The following is a 13,258-nucleotide window of genomic DNA, read 5'->3' as shown; positions in this document are numbered from 1 at the left end:
TTTTTAATTAAAAAGGACAATATGTCAAAAGTTTTTCAGGCACTAAATTTATTATTTTTGCAACATCTTAAAACAAAAATCACTCAGTCAGTTTCCTCTAGGCAGAGGAAATGAAACGTGCAGCACATTTGTAGCAAGAACGAAGCACAAATCCCCCCAAAACTGTATTCATACGTACAAAGATAGCTTTTAAATAGGTGATTGTCACCAACCTTGAATGATCACAATAGTGCGCACAGTCAGGAATATATGATAAATAGCAGGTCAGAGCTTGACGTGATTATGAATACTATATAATATTGAATCAAATAAGTGGATTTCAACACAAGTAGCTGCAGGTGGAAAATGACAAGGACTGCTGTAAAAGTATTCTGTTAATAAGAGCGTTGTAGTAAGGAGCTGTTACTGTGAGATAACACAAATGTTAATGTGGGGGAGATAAAACTTAGAATCTGACAGTGAGGCAGAGGGAGGACACACAAAACTGACTCATGCCTCACTTCAAATACTCATTGTGCATTTCAGTTTGACAAAACATAACAAAGCAATATTCAAATACTCAATTTTATAATGTAAAAATACAAAAACTATAAAAAACAGAAATTATAATCCACATTCATGGTATTAAACTTTGTAGAGCTATCTGTCAAGCTACCCAACAATGATATCCTAATATCCTGAAGTGCTGATGCAGATTAAACACAAGTGTGTTATACCCATATGCTTTAGTCTATTTACATGGACCTCAATATACCAGTTTCAGAAAGCATTATAGAAACTCAAAAATGAGATTTTAACCCTTTTTTGGTGTTTGTTAACCTGAAGTACAACTTAAAAGAATTTTGAATGACAAAGAAAGGCACCAGTTTATGGGCGTTTAAAGCCACAGATACCAAGCAGAGTGAAAATGAGGTCCAGTACGAATAGAATGAGGTTGACATAGGTGAAAAAGGCAACCATGAACTGAATGGCCCATATGCAATAGCTGGGTGGACAGTCACTGGGGCGAGGGTTGTGTCTGAACATAAAAATGGGCCACATGATAGCAGTAAATACATAGAGCACAACGGAGATGACCAGGAATATAAAGACAAACCTGTCCAGATTAAAAGGCAAGCAATTCTTGAGTTTCTTGAGGATGTTGGTAGCAATGATTAAAGGGATAATGGGAAATGGAATGGCGTATGCTACAACACACAAGATCAGAGGGAAGGAGTCTCTGTAACCGGTCAGGGACACAAAAATGATGCAGCTCACGAAAGCCTCCATAACTTTCATGAATCCTGGTAGGGCGGACAGGTAGCTCCCCGTACTCTTATCAAAGATCTTGTCCTTCACCACTTCGAGTATGTAGACAATGCCGGACAAGAAAGCAAATATGCTCACAATCCACCCGTGCAGGCATGTCCGGCAGATGTAGAAATTGGCATAGAAAATAGCAACGCTGACAGTCATAAGCGCGGAGGACATGGCCATCCCTGTGGTGAAATCTCTCCAGTCCAGGCAAAGTTTGAGCAGTAGGTCAAGCTTGAACATCTCAACGATGGTGATGACGAGGGTCATGATGGGACAGAAAGACCAGGCAAACATGGCGTAGATCCAGTAGGTATGGCTGCTCCCTCCTCTGAAGGCACTTATGACAAATGTAACCAGACACAGTAATATCTGAGCCATGTGCAGCCCTCCTCGCCCGGACATCAGAGTGGAAGGAGTGAACACAGCCTGCGACACTGTGTTCTTAATATCATCAAGTATTCCCATCTCTTTAAACTGAACCGAACAACTGTTAAAATACCTGCGTAACCTATGTATGAGCTCCCAGGTTGCTCTGAGCACCCACTGAGGTATGTTTGATCTATGCTTTCCGTTGCTTCACAGCCCTGTTTTTCTATGCAATCTTTTATTGCCTTTCATTTTGCATAACTTTCTGGGACTGATCTCAGTGTAGTGATAAATGTCTGTCACAGCACATGGAAAGGATATGAAAAGTTACAGAATGTCAACAGTGTGTAAAACCATGGTTTCCCAGAGAACACCGTTTGTTTTTAGTGTGGATTAACTCTTTCAATATATTCTGGTTCTTTTTTAACCCAAATTGTTCAAAAAGACCCAGTGTAACATCATAAAATAAAAGGCCAGCAGAAGATGCACAAGATGCACATGCCCACTCAGGAACTTCTGTCAGCTATCTCTGATGAAAAATTGAACCTAATCGAAGTGATTTTTGAATTCTAACACATAGTTAAATGCAGATCTGTGAAAGCCACTGATTGTCATTCCCTCTAAACACTGTTAAGTGCAGGGGGACTATTTTGATTTCCAAAAAACAGGACACTTGGCCCAGTCATGAAGAACGTTAATAATGCTGTTTGCTTAAAGAAAATTTTAACATACTCAAATGATGCCTTCTCTATGCAGTTAATGAATGGTGAAATAAAAAATGTCATATAGGGTTTACAAGACAACAAGTGCAAAAAGATAACTGAAAAACCTCTGGAATTAAGTAATGGTACAGAAGTAAGGCCTCATCTGTATAAGAAAAATGGCCAGTACCGGGACGGTATGAGGGAAATTTCTTTTGCAGTTCGTCTGAAAAGCTGCATTTGCGCTTTTGCATCTTTTAAACATCATCAGGCATGCTCTGTCCCGTCTGTGAGGCAGAACAACCACCCACAAAGCAGCAGTTCTGGGATGACTTCACACATGGATCCTCTGTAGGCCTATAGAAGAACCATTTTCATCAATCTCGAAAATCCCCCCGGACACCCCTGACAGAACGTGAAAAGTGTACATGTCCAGGGACACGGTTGGTCACCTTAGTTTAGTTTAGTTTAGTTTAGTGCGCTCTCTGCCCTGTCTTAGAAACCACACTTTTTCCTGTGGAGGCAATGTAATCTGAGGAGCTCAAATTGATGCAGAAGACACTGCCAGTGCCAAAGTGCCTTTTGACTTTGCTTCATGTGATCTGTGTGTTTGTGACCGCTTAGGCTTTCTCTGAAGAGAATCTATGAATTGCTTTGTTGACCAGCCTCTGCTGTGTTTGTTCTTGTGTTAGTTAGTAGTAGCAGCCTGGCACTTACATATCTTCTGCCTAATTTACCGCCTCCTTCTCTCGATTCCCTATCTATGTGCTCACATGCAGCCTTGTTCATTACTTCTCAGGATCTGCTTTCATGTCACCCGTCTAATCCTCTAACTCCCCTGTTTCCTGTTAACAAGGTAAGGTTAAGAATGAAGAGTTCAGGACAGCTGAGGTACAGTTTGAACAGTTCATCTGACACTGATGGATTAATGTTCCCAGGAGAGTATAGAGAAGGGGAAAATCTCCTGGAACGAGAAGACAGACGTTAATGACATGCAGTGGTTGCAGCACTGAAGGACAAGATTGAGGAAGGGACCAGAGAAACCTATAGAGTCCCACAGTGTTAGTGACACTACATACTGATTGTCATGGTCCGGGTGAGTGCCAGGTTTTTCCACAGAGTCGCCGTTTCCACCCCTAAGCTGAGTCACTGCATTCATGTGTGTTTCCACACCTGCCGGCAATAGAGCTGCCGGTATTTAATACCAGCACTTACCATCACTCTTCGCCAAGTCTTCAGCTAACCGCAGTTAGTGCTAGCCGTCATAGTTATTAGAAGAACTACTCATCAGATCATCTCTGTCAGTACCACGCCACCCAGACCACTTACCCTTCCTTTGCCAATCCTCCACCTGTTACTCTGCTTGTCTTCCTTTTGCTTCTCTGCAACGGTGGTCCTGAGCCCAACTGTCATTAAAGGTGTGGCTCTTGCTTTTTTCGCACTTGGTTCTGGCCCTCTTATTTGACGTCTCAAAGATGTTTTTATCTGGCTTCCTCTTACTTGGCGAGATGGAATTCTGTGTCCTGTAGCCACTGGTTGAGCAGGATGGACCCCTAGAACAGTGGTTTTTCTTTTGGTCATGATCTGATCTTTCATGTTGGTACAGTGTTTTTCTGTGCACATCTTTCCAGTCAGTCTTTTTTCTTTTAAGCTCTGCATCACTCATATCCTTTTTATCTTCTTCCATATGCTTTCTTTTACACAGTGCTTTCATTGGAATTGTCTCAGCATTTTTACTCTGACTGGGCCTGATGAGGTTGGGGCTGTTCCTCTGAGCTGAAGGGAGAAGACCGTTTTGGCTGCGGGGGCTCACTAGTGTTTTTCTCTCCACTGCAGAGGGAGGGAAGTTACTTTGGGCAGGTACTTTGGTGTCAGAGGTGGGCTGGTGTGGAGACTCTGTCCTGCTATCTGACGCCTCGTTCTTCTTTGTCCTTAAGTAGTTTATGTGTTCATAACAGGACTCAACATAGGAGCTACACTGGTGCAAGCAGGGCACACTTTTGTAAACGCATAGTCTGGCACCTGATCAGGTGTCATTCGTTTTTTTGGATCGAGGTGAAGCAAGTGCGTTACCATTTCAACAAACATCAGGATATCACACCTTTTTACAGTTGTATGTGCATAATCCTGATCCTCGATGAGGTGGATATGTAAGAGGCCATCCAGAGAATGCAACTTTATACCTCTTTTTTTCAACAAACTGAATCCCAAACTCCTGAAAATATTGTTCAGTTGTCTTGAGTTTCCAGTGGTAGATGTAGGAATTTAACTCTCTGCAGAAAAACTTGGCAGTCTTTTGCCCACAGTTTAACATTTTCCCCAGGAGTTGTCCTTGGGTCTCCGTTATGTATCGTAGCATAGCATATTCACTGGGTCCAGGGTACAGCAAATAACCAGTGTACAGAGTCACAGCCACGCAGCCCAGAGACTATATGTCTATACAATGACTTTCCCCCGGGGAAAAGAGGACGGTTGGTCACCCTAGTTAAGTGTGTATTGGCTATGACTACAAATAATAAAATATGTTCGGATGTAATGTTTTTAACTTTAATTTTGACTTTGATTGGTAGAATGTTTTAACCTGGGGTTGTCCACTTTCCAAGAAATCCCATTTACGGTTCCTTTATCAATGTTTCTGTACGGATCAATTTAATGTAACCCCTCTTCGCCACTTTATGTGCTACTGTTTTATGAGCTGCCCTCAAGATATCATACTTCTTAAAAAACAAACAGATATTTACACTTTGTTTACAAAGAACGCACATTCCTCAGTCTGTTGATGGGATTTTTATTGGGCAGCCGGCCCGTTTTTTTAGCATTTGTTTTTAGGGGGAAGGTAAATAGAAAGCGCTACAGGAAGTTGTTGTCAGCATTACCACTGCAGTCAGTACTAGTTAGAAATATGTGCTCCCTGTAGTCTTTTAAAGCCGTAAACCTTTGAAAATAACTCTGGAGGAGGCCGTCGCATTGTTGGAACTCTATTTAGTTGTCATGATAATTTCATTTTCGTGGGCTGTTTATTTTATATTCGTGTCGAAGCCGGTGCTGGGGAAAAATTAGCTAGCGTAACGATAGAAATGGGTCGATGACAGAGACTGCAGCGGAAGAGTTTGACCGAACGAAGCAGCGAGATGGATTTCTCTAAATTCCTGGACGATGATTTCGACGTGAAGGACTGGGTGAATGGTGCCTTCAAGGTGGTGCAGAAGGACGCGCCGGGGAAGGCAGACGCACACGCTGCTACACTGGTCATGAAGCTGCAGGTCTTCATCCAGGAAGTCAACAATGCTATCGAGGGTCAGTACTTTGCATTGGCCATTGGTCATTAGAGGATGTACTCACCATTGTAATTTGCCTTTATGACCTACACTGTTAACTTAGTAAACTACGTCCCATTTACAGTTAATGCAGTATGCTACAAGAACATTTCTGCTGCATTTATTGCATTAATATAAACGGCAAAGTCAGTTTTATAAATATTTCTGTAGAACCAATACAATTCAGCTGCCCCACAATCCTCTAAAAAGGACCATAACCACGTGACCATGTGTCTATGTTGTCATTAAGGACTATGGTTTGTGCATTTGGAAATTGCATGCTGTATGAAATCTTCTGATCACAAATTAAATGAAAACTTTACAGAAAGAGTCATGGTGTCCCCATCAGCAGGTCAGTAGTGAGCACTGAATGGCTTTAGGTGTAGGAAAATTATACGAATCATCTACTGTGGCCTTTACATTCACCGGATCTCTACCTGGACAAACACCTATGAGAAAATGACTTGTTAGACATGACCAGAACACGTAATGAGAAATTGTCTTTGAGAAGATTTATGTTCTATTCATACATCAGTTTAAGAGTTTGTGTATCTAGATCAGAGGTGTCAGAGCTGGCTTAAAATTTGTACTTGTGTAATTTAACAGTTTTTGCTTGCTTATAAAGATCTCTGTTTGTCATGAATAATATACGAAAGTGATAAACAAACAGTTAAATGACATAAAAAAATTAATAGTTTTTCACTATTGACTATAGAACTTTCTGTTAATTACCAGAAACCTTCTGTTGTAAAATTGAAGGTCAGTCTGGCCAATAAACTACCAGAACATTTTCTGGTGTTCTTTTACCTTTATTTCTTCAATTCAGTTCTAGCGCCAAATCACAGCAACAGTCGCCTCAAGGCACTTTATATTGTAAGTTAGAGCCTACAATAATAAATACAGAGATAAACCTGACAACCATATGACCCCCAATGAGCAAGCACATTGGCAACAGTTGGAAGGAAAAACTCCCTTTAAACAGGAAGAAACCTCCAGCAGAACCAGGTTCAGGGAGGGACAGCAATGTGCTGTGACCGGTTGAAAGAAGGAAGCCAGGATAAAAGACATGCTGTGGAAGAGAGCCAGAGATTAATAAAAAGTATGATTCAGTATGATGGGATCTGTTTAAGCCCTAATTATTATTATTATTATTATTATTGTTGTTGTTGTTATTGTTGTTATTGTTAACTTTTATTTAATCAGGAAAGAAATAAACTCTTGAGATTCAAAATGTGTTTTCAGTTGTTGACACCTTTCTTACACTTCCTACAGAATCTTTTCTTTATCATGTAGGAAAAACTAACAAATACTGTTGAAATTGGATTCCTTTTTCCATGACATCTCAGCTAAATATGTAAAACTTCTTTTCACTAACAGAAAGGGAAGTTTACAGTTTACTGAGTTTACAGAGTTGGTGGGTTTCTACATTACGATATCAAGCGCCTTGGCATTTGTATTTATACTGTGTACCTGTACTGCATGGATAAAATTGTGTTGAATTTAACTATGACATGTTAAAAAGTTAGAGTTGTTTTCATTTGTTGTGTAGAGAGCAGTAACCAAGCCCTTCAAAATATGCCCCGAGTGCAGAGAGATGTGGAGGCTTTGAAACAGGAGGCCTCCTTTCTAAAGGAGCAAATGGTCATGGTTAAAGAGGACATCAAGAAATTTGAGCAGGAGACAGTGCAGTCCATGCAGGTGTGTGCACAGTTCCAACACTTACTTCAAGTGTATTCAGGATTTAAATGTGATCTAGTGCATTAGGAGAACATGTATACATACTTTGTATATTGTGTTTTTGAAATAATTTGCTTAATAGTAAGCATTATAATAGTGAAAGTCTAGCACTGGACTCAAATGTGCACAGTACTCCGTACTTCTGAGGCTTGAACTGTATGTTTCATGCATCTTTTCAACCAGGTCCTGGTGGAGATAGATCAGGTGAAGAGTCGAATGCAGCTGGCAGCTGATGCGTTGCAGGAAGCAGACAAATGGAGCACACTGAGTGCAGACATTGAGGAGACCTTCAAAACACAGGTATGAAAGGAAGACTCTGCCGCAGAGCTTTTCTTGGTTTGTTTCTGCCTGCCTTGCTGCTTACCAATTATGAACTGATGTGACTCACACTGGCTCATATGCGTGTTAGAGATCAGAATATTGGAGCACTTTAATCTTGTTATTTAATCTAACTTTCTGAGTGTACTCAACACATCCTGTAAACTGATCCACTGTAGAGTCAAACCTCTTTCAAGGCACTGGATGAGTAATGTGTAATTACAGTGCTATTGTAATTAGTTTTTATCCTTTGAAAGCTAATTATATAATATTATGATATTGTGCAGATGTTGACGGTAACGATAGTAACCATATTTTCCTTTTTTCAGGACTTTAAAGTAATTTCTTCTAAGCTAACCAGCATGCAGAACAGTCTGGCCATGTTAGTGGACACACCAGACTACTCTGATAAGTGTGTTCACCTGGAGGCTTTGAAAAACAGACTGGAGGCCATGGCCAGCCCACAGATAGTAGCAACGTTTAATTCCATGTCTGTAGGTAAGAACCCCAGAGAAAGTGTTGTTTCCTGAATTTATTCAGTGCTTACTGTTTTGGTTTGCTGTAGTTTGCTTACACTGTACAAACATCACATGCTTTTGCCTCTCTACAGACCAAGCCAAGCTGTTTGTTAAAGTCTTCACAGAGATCGACAGAATGCCGCAGCTTCTTGCGTACTACTACAAGTGTCACAAGGTAGGCACCACTGCATCTCTGTGACTTATAAATCTCCACAAAGGCATATTCTGATATATTTGCATCTGTGCATGACTGTCTGTTTTGCTGTTCTCAGGGCCAGTTGCTGAGTATATGGCAGGATCTCTCCCAGAGCGAGCTCAGTCTGAATCAGCAGCTGTCTGAATTCTACGACACCTTGCTCTCCACTTGGCACGGCCAAATACAGTGGAGCAGCCAGGTGAGATGGACTGCAGTACCAAGATCGACACCTGATGGGTTTTACTTTGCTAACACTCTGTAGTGCTAATTTTTTTTTTTATCTTGGATCCACACAGGTGTTCAAGAACCCTTATGAAGTGGTGACAGTGTTGTTGATACAGTCTCTGGGGGCCATGGTGCCATCCATACCTGTGTGCTTGAGCACGGCCATGGAGCGGGCAGCCCAAGAGGAGCGTCTGGGGACTCTGCTGGAGCTCCATCACACCACGTCCACCTTTGGACACAACCTTGAAGCAGCCATGCTGCCACACCTGGGTATGCACCTGAACCATATGTGTAAATACTGCTCATGGAAGATGACAACATAAAGTGTTCTCTTCATGTTTGGTCTTATTTCTACTGCAGGTGAACATAACCTCTTGAAGCTGAGCGAGCTGGTCTGCGTGCTGTATGATCCCTATAAATCTTATCAGCTACATTATGGAGATCTGGAGGAAGCTCACCTTCTCATCCAAATCAGCGCCGTGCCTTTGGTTAGAGCACACCAGAAACTGAACTATTGAAATAACTAGAATTTTTACAGTAATTACTTGTAGTCTGATCTTTATCCAAATCATAATTCTACACATATGATCTGACTGAACTAACAACAGAAAGAGTTGTGAACCTGTTTGCTAACAACTTGTCAAGTTGTCAGTCAGGTGTTCCAGTTACTGAGAGATTTGAAGTGTTCTTGTGCCCCTCCCGGTATTCAAACAAAGTTTACTTGCTGATAAAGTCTGCTGTTCCCTAGAAAGACTGGTAGGACCTATTGTCTGTGAAAACAAGTTTCACTTCTCCTTAGAATAGATGCATGAAGTCAGAAGCTAAATGGATGTCTAAAAAGAATCCACCCAAAAACTGTTTACAGATGAATGAAAGTCATGACTGTTCCTAAACTCCATGGGATGAGGATTACAGGAGAAGTGCATCATGTAAAACTGAACGAGGTTAGAAAAAAAGCAAAAAGGGAAAAAGTGAGGAACAGCTGCAGAACTCCTCCAGCACAATTATTTTGAGGACTTATCATTTGCAGCAAAACGACACAAAGTTTTGAAGGAACAAGGCACTACACACCACCATCACTGGAGTGTTTATTAAATCATCTCACAAATGACAAAATTAATGAAATATCAATTTGCATATCTGGCTTTTAATTTGCATCATTTTGCTACATCTGGCATTTTTGTGCAATTTATTCAGGCTTTTAAGGAAAACAGATCACACTGATGATGTAGAAATCTAAAAAACACCTCGCCATTACAGGGTTAAGTTGCTCAGATTCATAATCTAAAAAAGTGTTTGTATGTAGCAGTGAAACTAGTATAGTCTGCATAATAGTCCATTTTGTCCTGTTTCGCACACTCCACTACAGGAACATGGGGAGGTAATTGATTGCGTAGAAGAGTTGAGCCACTCGGTAGGCAAGTTGTTTGGCCTGGCTGGTGCTGCTGTGGACCGCTGTGTCAGACTGACTGATGGACTTGCAGTGTGTGGCCTCCTCAAAGCTCTCAAAGCCCTCTTCACCAAGTAAAGAGCCTCTACTCACATACGCCACATACTGCATGGATTGCTACAGATATGTTTTATCTCTAGATATAGTTTGTCTGATTTTAGCATTACTGTAGATGATTCACCAGCTTTGACGTGGTGCTGATTCTAGGTATGTGTCAGACTTTTCCACAACACTCCAGTCGATCAGGAAGAAGTGTAAGCTTGAGGACACACCAAGTTCATCAGTTTTCCAGGAGGACTGGACGGCTTTCCAGAACTCAGTCAGGTTATTACCTTTTTAATAACAAAAAAACAACAACAAACCCTTTTGTTATAATTCACTTGGATTGCAAATTATTGCATGAAAAAAACTGTCTTCTTACTTTAAAAAACAATATTGTTGTTTGCAGGATCATTTCCACATGTGGAGAGTTGCTTAGACAATGTGGGGCCTTTGAACAACAGCTGTCAAACAAGTGAGTGAATCTTTTTACTGAATGAATATTTTTACCCAACACCATCATCTCATTTGACAGTGAGCACACAGTCAAGAAGCTGATCTGGAATTTTAAAGAAAATGTCTACTTTGCGATCTGTCCCATAGGATCCTGGCCACGGCAGGTAAGTACTTGTCAGAGTCGTACAGCCCACGCAGCCTGGCAGGCATCCAGGAGGCCACTTCCACAGAAAGAAAGAGTGCCACCAAAAACCCTTGGCAAGAATACAACTACCTTCAGAGGGGAAATGTGGCTGAATACAACAATCTGATGGAACTTCTTTACTCGTTAAAGGTGTGGCAGTTTTCTGTATTGAACCCTTACACTTGGTTTATCAGGGTCCTTCTGTAGCTGTTCTTCTTACCCGACACTTTCTCCTATTTCTGCTTGTCCCTCGCAGGAGAAAGGCACAGGTAACTCCAACTTGTTAGCAGAGCCTAGGACGGCTCTGACCAGACTCAATCAGCAGGCCAACCAGCTGGCCTTTGACTCGGTCTTCATGCAGATCAAGCACCAGCTCTGCCTCGTCTCCAAGATGGAGGTGTCAAGTTTCTGCGTTATTTAATTTCAAATAAGGATCAAGATGATTTGAGTGCATGTGTGCTGAAAGCTTTTGGATTGAGTTTGCGCACTCGAGTGGTGGATATGCCGTATCCGTTTAATCTGTTTGATTTGTGCTTCTTGTTTAAGAGTCAAGAATCACCTGGTCTTGGAGAGAGCTACACGGAGGACCTGCCTAATTTCAGCCTGTCACCACAAGAGTACATCACTAATGTTAGTGAACTTTCATTTGATAAATATAAATAAACAGGATACAATGGTATTTGTACATATTTACAGAGACCATATGACTTTTCCCTCCACATAGATAGGACAGTACCTGATGTCTCTCCCACTCCACTTGGAGCCTTTTGTGACACAAGAGGACCCGGCTTTAGAGATGGCCTTACATGCTGGGAAGTTGCCTTTCCCTCCAGAGCAAGGTTACTGAATATTATCCCCCTCAATTTTCCCTAAAGTCAAAGACATTTGAAAAGGAGATGTCTTGTAATCTGGTGCCCTTCTCAAACACCTTCTCCTTCTCTTTCAGGTGATGAGCTTACTGAGCTGGACAACACAGCAGACTACTGGTTGGGCTCCATTGCTCGGGCAACCATGCAGACCTACTGTGATGCCATTTTACTGATCCCCCAGCTGAGCACTCATTCCACTAAACAACTGGCCACGGATATCGGTACAGTAACTAAAATGCAGGACAGATGACGTACTCCTTCTCTTGGGGATCAATTGAAATTCACGATAGCCCAAAATTATATCTGAACATTTGTGTTTCTGCTCCACAGACTATCTGAGTAACGTGATGGACGCCCTGGGCCTGCAGCCGTCTCGCACCCTGCAAAATATCGTAACTCTACTTAGGACTAAACCACAAGAGTACAGACAGACCGCCAAGCTGTTGCCTCGACGACTGACGTCCACTATCGCTGCACTTCGGAGCATCGACTACTAAGAGAAAAGCAAAAGGACTCGATAGGTTGCATGGCTTCAAGGGCGACCCTGGGGACGTCCTGTGTTGTAAACAAACAGAAGAATGTGATGTTAATATCAGCTGGTTTACATGTTACAGTTCCCCTAATATCATAGTGACTAATCTCGCTGACAGCTGCAGCATTTAAAGACATTTGTGTCTAAATATGGCATTTATGGGACAAGATTCAAATAAGGGCAGGTCTGACCTTTTTTTTTTTTTTTAATTTTAATTTTTTAACTGATTAATGTTTGTGAGTTTGAAATGATGTCTCACCAGTGACAATGCCTTCAAGTGAAACCAAAAGGGGAATGTGTCTTGACTTGTCATTTTTCACTTCTGCATTTATAAGACGGGGGAAGCTTCAGAGCATTTAAATCTACTTAAACAAGTCTGTCATGCTAATGAATAAATCGCAATTATTAAATTATATTTAGGTAATAATAGTGACAAACTTTATTCATTTCTGGTAATTTAACTTTAAAAATAAGGGAGAAAGTGATCTGTCTCTGAGGTTGAGGGTGTGCTGAACTGGTGACATGGTTAATATTTTTACATGCAGTATGGTGGAAACGTGTATATAAAACATGGATGTAAACGTGTGTGGCTATGTGTATTATTTTAATTCAGTGGACTGAATCAAGCGCTGAATGAAGATCCCTCAGTGGTAAACTGTGTATTGCGTTTTATGTTCCACTTCCTACCTTTAAGACATGAAAATTGGCTTGTCTGTCACGGTTAATTGTCAGGGGACTCGAGTAGGCAAAGAAGACTTTGCTGTAAAGCTCTTTTCACACATTTAAACTACTGAAAATGTGGACGAATCAGGTCGGACAGTTTTGTAGTTGTCCCTTATCGCAGCAGGAGATGGAGTGTGCAGCTTTGGGCTCATGCTACAGTTACATAAAAAAAGTGGTGGTTGGAGACTGTGGCAAGACCCAAATTAGTGTGACCCTGTGATATGAAATTGTGGCCTGGTTGCTTTTGCATCTGAGATGCTGTCAGTTGCCATCTTCAAAGCAACTTATGTGAGTCGAAATGGCGATGGAACTGAATGAGTCTGCAATCAGT

General features: G+C 41.3%; 2 protein-coding genes and 1 pseudogene across 2 annotated transcripts; 1 reads left to right on the top strand and 2 right to left on the bottom strand.

Moving 5' to 3' along the window:
- Positions 1-18: 18 nt before the first annotated feature.
- Positions 19-3,705, bottom strand: LOC146512855 (myeloid-associated differentiation marker-like protein 2). Its single transcript, XM_085170661.1, has one exon. The coding sequence runs from the start codon at positions 1,759-1,761 to the stop codon at positions 868-870; it is 894 nt and encodes a 297-aa protein (XP_085026787.1). The 5' UTR covers positions 1,762-3,705; the 3' UTR covers positions 19-867.
- A 12-nt stretch (positions 3,706-3,717) lies between these two features.
- LOC146512854 (uncharacterized) lies at positions 3,718-4,623 on the bottom strand (annotated as a pseudogene).
- A 487-nt stretch (positions 4,624-5,110) lies between these two features.
- Positions 5,111-12,749, top strand: cog7 (component of oligomeric golgi complex 7). The gene is made up of 17 exons (XM_085170660.1): positions 5,111-5,660; positions 7,230-7,378; positions 7,601-7,717; positions 8,065-8,233; positions 8,346-8,428; positions 8,526-8,648; positions 8,746-8,944; positions 9,035-9,162; positions 10,044-10,198; positions 10,332-10,448; positions 10,573-10,638; positions 10,767-10,953; positions 11,060-11,200; positions 11,350-11,433; positions 11,528-11,642; positions 11,750-11,893; positions 12,003-12,749. The coding sequence occupies exons 1-17, from the start codon at positions 5,495-5,497 to the stop codon at positions 12,167-12,169; spliced, it is 2,310 nt and encodes a 769-aa protein (XP_085026786.1). The 5' UTR covers positions 5,111-5,494; the 3' UTR covers positions 12,170-12,749.
- Positions 12,750-13,258: the final 509 nt, after the last annotated feature.

This window comes from Neolamprologus multifasciatus, chromosome 8, assembly GCF_963576455.1.
Source record: "Neolamprologus multifasciatus chromosome 8, fNeoMul1.2, whole genome shotgun sequence".
In the NCBI taxonomy this organism is placed as follows: Eukaryota; Metazoa; Chordata; class Actinopteri; order Cichliformes; family Cichlidae; genus Neolamprologus; species Neolamprologus multifasciatus.
This window is presented reverse-complemented; position numbering and strand designations above follow the sequence as displayed.

Coding starts and splice junctions, on each gene's coding strand:
- cog7 (XM_085170660.1), top strand. CDS start 5,495: ATGGATTTCTCTAAATTCCTGGACGATGATTTCGACGTGAAGGACTGG. Junction 8,429..8,525: donor ACTACTACAAGTGTCACAAG/GTAGGCACCACT, acceptor TGCTGTTCTCAG/GGCCAGTTGCTGAGTATATG. Junction 8,649..8,745: donor AAATACAGTGGAGCAGCCAG/GTGAGATGGACT, acceptor GGATCCACACAG/GTGTTCAAGAACCCTTATGA.
- LOC146512855 (XM_085170661.1), bottom strand. CDS start 1,761: ATGGGAATACTTGATGATATTAAGAACACAGTGTCGCAGGCTGTGTTC.